The sequence below is a fragment of the Archocentrus centrarchus genome, chromosome 21 (genome assembly GCF_007364275.1).
Source record: "Archocentrus centrarchus isolate MPI-CPG fArcCen1 chromosome 21, fArcCen1, whole genome shotgun sequence".
Classification (NCBI taxonomy): Eukaryota; Metazoa; Chordata; class Actinopteri; order Cichliformes; family Cichlidae; genus Archocentrus; species Archocentrus centrarchus.
Window position 1 is genome coordinate 32928362 of NC_044366.1, and position 5726 is coordinate 32934087.

Consider the following 5726-nt stretch of genomic DNA (forward strand, 5'->3'; position numbering starts at 1 on the left):
AAATGCTGAAGCACAATGTTGTATTACCTGCACTGGCATGAAGTACACATGACCAAACAGTGATTATAAAGATCTTATATTACAAAGTGTCAGCGACTGTAGCTCTCAGTAAGAGCAGCCTGTATGGTATCCTTCCTGATTTGCCTGCCTGATGATGATGATGATGATGATGATGATGATGATGATGATGATGATGATACCCCACCAGACAAAAATGTGTAAATTCCTAAAATGCTGCTTTTGTGCTGAAGTTGCAGCGTAATTGTGACTACACTGCAGATCCTCTCTGACTGAATAAGCTGTAAAACATCCAACGGGAATTCAATGAGGACAAAACACCAAATGGATCTGATCAAGTTTTGGTTTTAATTCTGATGAAAAACTGACAGACCTCTGCCCCGACTCAGAGCCTGAAGAAAACCCACATGCTGGCAGTCACAGGAACGTTTCCTGATCTTAGAGACATTGTTGCTGTAACCACAGCTCCCCCCAAAATACTAAAAACAGAAGTTTCTCTTCTCATCTCAGACTTCAGGTAAGTGCTTTTTAGAGTGAAGGCACAAAGGCTTCCAAGTGGGATGAAACGTCAGTGACCTGACATGCTTGGTTACAGAGTTGGGTTTCTGAGAAACGGGTACTGAACACGCTCAGTGCTGCAGGAGGTCAGAAGAGAAATGAGACAGAAGAGGTGAGTGATGGCAGCAGAGCAGCAGGGTCAGAGTTGTACCGGACTGACGGGTCAAACTGTGGTGGCAGTTGCGGCGTTCAGGTACTTGGCGTGGTGCTTGATGTGGTCGTTCATGAAGGAGTAGATGAAGAAGTAGCTGTGGTCATAGCCCTGCACGAGACAAACACCTCGTTTTAACTCAAGCTGTAGAAGTTTGATGTGCATTACTTCTTTTAAACTGTCTTTGAATAACACTAAATAGCTGCATAAATACAAGACGATCAGAAATGATAAACCAATCAAACTTCTCTCAAATAAAAAGGTTACAATGACAAGCTGCTGTATTAAGGAACGGACCGGCTGCAGCCTGAAGACGACGGGGATTTTCTTCTCGGAGCAGACGGCAATCAGGTTGTCGGGGAGAAGCTGGCTGGCTGACAGGAATTGGTCGTCTCGGCCTTGATCGATGAGGACGTCGAGCTGAGGGCCAGAATACGAAGCCGCCAACACAGTAGCATCGTACGCCTGAAAGAAAGCGTTGGAGAATTAGTGTGATGACCGTAACTGCCCTTTCCTTCTCCTCAGGTGGCTGAATTCTCATCCTCCGAGATTTTCATCCAGCAGTGTGGGGGTAATGTTTTCATAGGCCACAATCTGCAGTGTTCTTACCTCCCATGTGGACCTATCAGAGCCCAGATATCCCGAGAAAGCTTTCTGTCCCCAGGGACACTGCATCGGGTTACAGATGGGAGCGAATGCAGACACAGCCTGCAGGAGACACATCAGAATCCATCAGCACCGTTCAGTCGTTCACAAAATGTTTCTACCAATGGGAAGTGAAGAGAGAGGCGAGGCGAGCCTGCAGGTGATGATCTGTGGCATTAAAATGTTTACACAGAGGTTCCCGGAGACAAAGTGAAACAAATGTGATTTAAAAAAAAAATGGAGTTTCATGATTGTCGGATTTTTAAAGAGGTTCTTGGAGAAGGCAGCCCTTCCTGTTTATTGACCAATAGTAGAGGAGCTGGAGCAAGAAGGCAGCCCTCCTCATTTGCATAATGAGGCAGAAATGCATACGGTAGACCTTGACTGATCTTTGGGAAAATGAAAACTGATGTCTGTTACAGAATATATAGATTAACTAACTGTCCTCTTGTACAAGTGAAACACACAGTACCTTGTATTTCCCAGGGTTCTTCAGAGCACAGATGAGCGCCCCATGGCCGCCCATGGAGTGGCCGGAGATGGACATCCTCTCTGGGTCGGTGGGGAAGTTAGCGTTGATCAGTTTAGGGAGCTGACAGAGGCAAGAAGATCATTTAAAACACTGAGTGGCTTTAAGTAATTTTGCAGGCTTTTGCAGTGAATGGAAGACTTAAATCCATCACACCTCCTCTGTGACATAGGCGTACATGCGGTAGTTGGTCTTCCACGGGTCCTGGGTGGCGTTGACATAGAAACCAGCACCAGTCCCGAAATCCCAGCTCTCATCCTCCCCTTCAATGTTGCATCCACCTAAGGAAGGACGAGAGATGGCCGATGCACATCTCAGAAAAAAGATCAACACAAATGCTCGAAGAACGCTGAAGAGACCCCACTGAACAAACTGTAGCCTTTATACTCCGCAAAAATTTCATTGAGCAGAACCAAGGCTACAAAACAAAGCGTGGGAATCAACATCAGCACAAGAGAAAGTGCACTCATGTTAAGGTGCTTTGGGTCAGAGGGGGTTCGTACGTGGGCTGGTGTCCGGAGCTACGATGATGATGCCGTGCTCCGCGGCGACGAGCTGACTGCCGGCTTTGGTGATGAAGTTCTGCTCCGTGCACGTCAGGCCTGCGGAGAGACCATGAAAGCTGATCACATCACCGCTCCTCTGCACAGGCATTATATCGTACTGTAAGATGATGACATCATCCTCTGGATCGAGCGATGTGCCATGTGTCCGTTTGATTTAACACTTAATGGTGACAACCGTGGTTTAAGAAAGTCAATATTGTTATATTTTTCACACAATTCAACATTTAAGGTTTGTATAAGTTAATATTCATATTAGTGTCATTAGAGGGCGAGCCTGGATGTTTGAGCCATGGATTAAAATAAGTTGAAATATCTATGTAAATTGTGAAAATAAGTAAAGAAAAAGTTTGCCAGGAACATACTAATGAAGCGTCAGTCGCACCAGAGTAAAAATAGGAGGGAAATCAGTAACTTCCAGGTAAACGCATTGGATCCGTGTGCTCTTGCTGCCTTTGAAATGGTTGCAAGTGCTGCACATTCGATCTCTGAGCAACCAATCGGCCAACAACAGCAGAAGGATCCAGTGCGTTTACCTGGAAGTTACTGATTTTCCTCCTATTTTTACTCTGGTGCGACTGACGCTTCATTGGTATGTTCCTGGCAAACTTTTTCTTTACTTATTCAGGGTTTATACAGGAATCCTAGAGTTAAATTTACTACCTTTTACTACCTTTTTTTACTACCTCTAAAATATTTTTTACTACCAGGACGAAATCGAGCAGCAGCCTTTTTTGGGGCAGCGGTGGGATTCACAGCACTAAGCCATGTAAGATGATCGCCCATCTCTCACCAAAGACAAAACTTTATTCCACTTACTTGAAGGTGTAACTGTGACTTTGTCTTGACTAAGACCTCATACACATTAATATTCCAAACACATTTCAAAAAGTGGCACAGTGGTAGGCCGCCCGTCTTGCAGCCGCTGGGTGTTGCCGGTTTGAGTCCCTGTCCCTGTGTTGCGATGTGTCCTTGGGCAAGACACTTACTGTAAACCACAATGCCTAATGGTAGTGCTGGTCTCTGCTGCATGACCACAGATGCGTTGTGAGCCTTGTGCGCACAATGACAATGAGTTGAATCTATCAATCTAAATTTGTTTTTTTAAGAATATAAACAAAATGCAATGAAATTCAAGTTTCACAAGCCGATTATTTATTTCCCAATAAAATCTTGAAATACCGGTTTGCTGCTGAGGTGTGACGGCAATACTTGTGCTCATAGATGACCTTGAGGTTCCAGTTGCAGTGCTTTGTGTAGCACCAAAAAAAAAAAATAGGGATCTGCTCCCCGCGCGCAAATCGGCTGCTGGTGAATCAGGGATGCTCAGTGTGATTTGATCGTCGTCACACCGTTCCAGGTCAAATTTATATTTTTTCTGCACACTTTACAAACGCCTCTCGAGCATTCCCCATGATCGGCTTATAACCCTCTGGGGTCCGGGGTATATTTGGCCATTTTTGACTATTTTTGGTTTAGCTTCATAGTTGACCTTAGAATCTGTTTACCTTGCCTTGTTTGGTATAATTTTTTTTCAGCACGACCTCATGTGTGTGACTGTATAGTTATTCTTTCATTTTGACATACTGTATTAAGACATTGGGACTTACAATCACATAAAACATAAATCAGAGTAGAAAAAAGTTCTTTTTTTTTACTGTAAAAATCAGAAACATGCTTAATGAATTATTTTACAATTACAATGCAAATATAAGTTGTAAATTTGCAAAACTTGTGTAAAATATAGTAAATAATAAGTTAAATACAACTATTCACATTAAAATGCAGGAAAGGCCTCAGGTGTTTTTGTGTACAACTATTTGAAGAGCAATCAGGACTCACATTAAGATGCTACACAAATTATTTATGCCGCCTCAAAAAACAGTTTCTGTCCTCCACAAGACTGAGAGGCCCATCACAGGCAAAACTTGCCAGGAATGTCTCTTTTACCACTTTTTCACCTGCTCCTCAGCAGTCAAATGCAACCAAATGCATCGTGTTACCGCATAGTTTTCTGATTGGTTGATTTTTCCACCAATAGGAAAGGGGTTGTCGGGGAATTTTTTTTTTTTTTTTTTTTTTTAGCGAGCACTTCCTGTTAGCGAAACTCACATTTTCGCCGTTTATTTCTGCACAAAACGCGCATCGAAGGTGAGGACAATATACAGGAAAAAGCATGACGTAAATTACTGGGCATAACTCTGGTTCTACTTGGTCTATCAACGTAATTTAAAAAGTGGCACATAGTTTGAAGTCTACACTTTCGATTCATGGCAGCAGCATCCCGATGCTACGTCATCTAAAATCGGCGATGTCATTTTTACGCGCCAGCGCGTCCGTGCACTCCAGAGGGTTCGAATGCCCTTGACGAGGCGCAAAATGACTCCGCGCATGCGCACAGCAGATCGGACAGTGGAACCGCTCGTCAACAACGTCAGCTCAGGTCCTGCTGAGTAGTTATATTTCTATACAGATCTTATAGTTAAACGAACTTAAAACAAAAAGTTTGCATCAATGGAAAAGTCAAAATATATTGAAGGGGTGATGAAAAATTTACTACCAAGTCAAATTCTCTTTACTACCTTTTACTAGCCTTAATTTGACCTCATTTAAGTTACTACCTTTTACTACCCCGTGGAACCCCTGTTATTTTCACAATTTACAAAGATATTTCAACTTATTTTAATCCCTAAAGCTACTATGATAATGTATTCATTACTCTGATTTGCCATTAACCTACAGTGAGCATCTATTCTGACCATGTAGTTGTTTAAACAAACGTTAAAGACAGAAACACTCTAAACTAACCTTAATCTAACGGGTCGAGTTAAACAGAGACTCACCAGAGAGCCAGTACATGACGGGACACTTGTCGGTCTCAGCATTTGGAGGCAGATAGATCGCAAACTTCATCTGCACTGCAGCTCGGTGCTGCACAGAGGAAACACAAACACATCAGTGTACTTGTCCATCACATTTATACACATTCACATGTGAGAAAGTCACTGCCTGCACAGAAGGTGAGGCAAAGCAGCGATGAAGATGCGTCGCACCTTTCATGTTCAAAAACCTTCTGAAGGCCGCCGGCGCACTTGTTGGAGGACACTGGGTGAGGGACATCTTTGACCTGCATACACACAACAGCAGAGTGAACACAAACGCCGCCTGTTCCTACTCCAACTACGAGTACATGAGTACATCTATGAGACGGTGTTACATAACAGCGATGTACACATCTGTTACATCAAGTGTGAAGGTGAAG

General features: G+C 43.3%; 1 protein-coding gene across 1 annotated transcript; it reads right to left on the reverse strand.

The window, feature by feature from the left end:
* Positions 1-725: 725 nt before the first annotated feature.
* Positions 726-5377, reverse strand: LOC115800822 (S-formylglutathione hydrolase-like). Its single transcript, XM_030758366.1, has 7 exons — positions 5308-5377; positions 2405-2503; positions 2058-2182; positions 1845-1964; positions 1337-1435; positions 1025-1192; positions 726-838 (listed from the first exon to the last, which is right to left on the reverse strand). The coding sequence occupies exons 1-7, from the start codon at positions 5375-5377 to the stop codon at positions 740-742; spliced, it is 780 nt and encodes a 259-aa protein (XP_030614226.1). The 3' UTR covers positions 726-739.
* Between the last annotated feature and the right edge of the window lie 349 nt (positions 5378-5726).

What these genes read in the sequence shown, in the direction of transcription:
- LOC115800822 (XM_030758366.1), bottom strand. Translation starts at nt 5,377, where the DNA reads ATGAAGTTTGCGATCTATCTGCCTCCAAATGCTGAGACCGACAAGTGT. An exon ending in AGCTCCGGACACCAGCCCAC is followed by an intron (nt 2,183 to 2,404) that starts GTACGAACCCCC and finishes GTCCTTCCTTAG; the next exon opens with GTGGATGCAACATTGAAGGG. An exon ending in CTGATAGGTCCACATGGGAG is followed by an intron (nt 1,193 to 1,336) that starts GTAAGAACACTG and finishes GCTTTCTTTCAG; the next exon opens with GCGTACGATGCTACTGTGTT.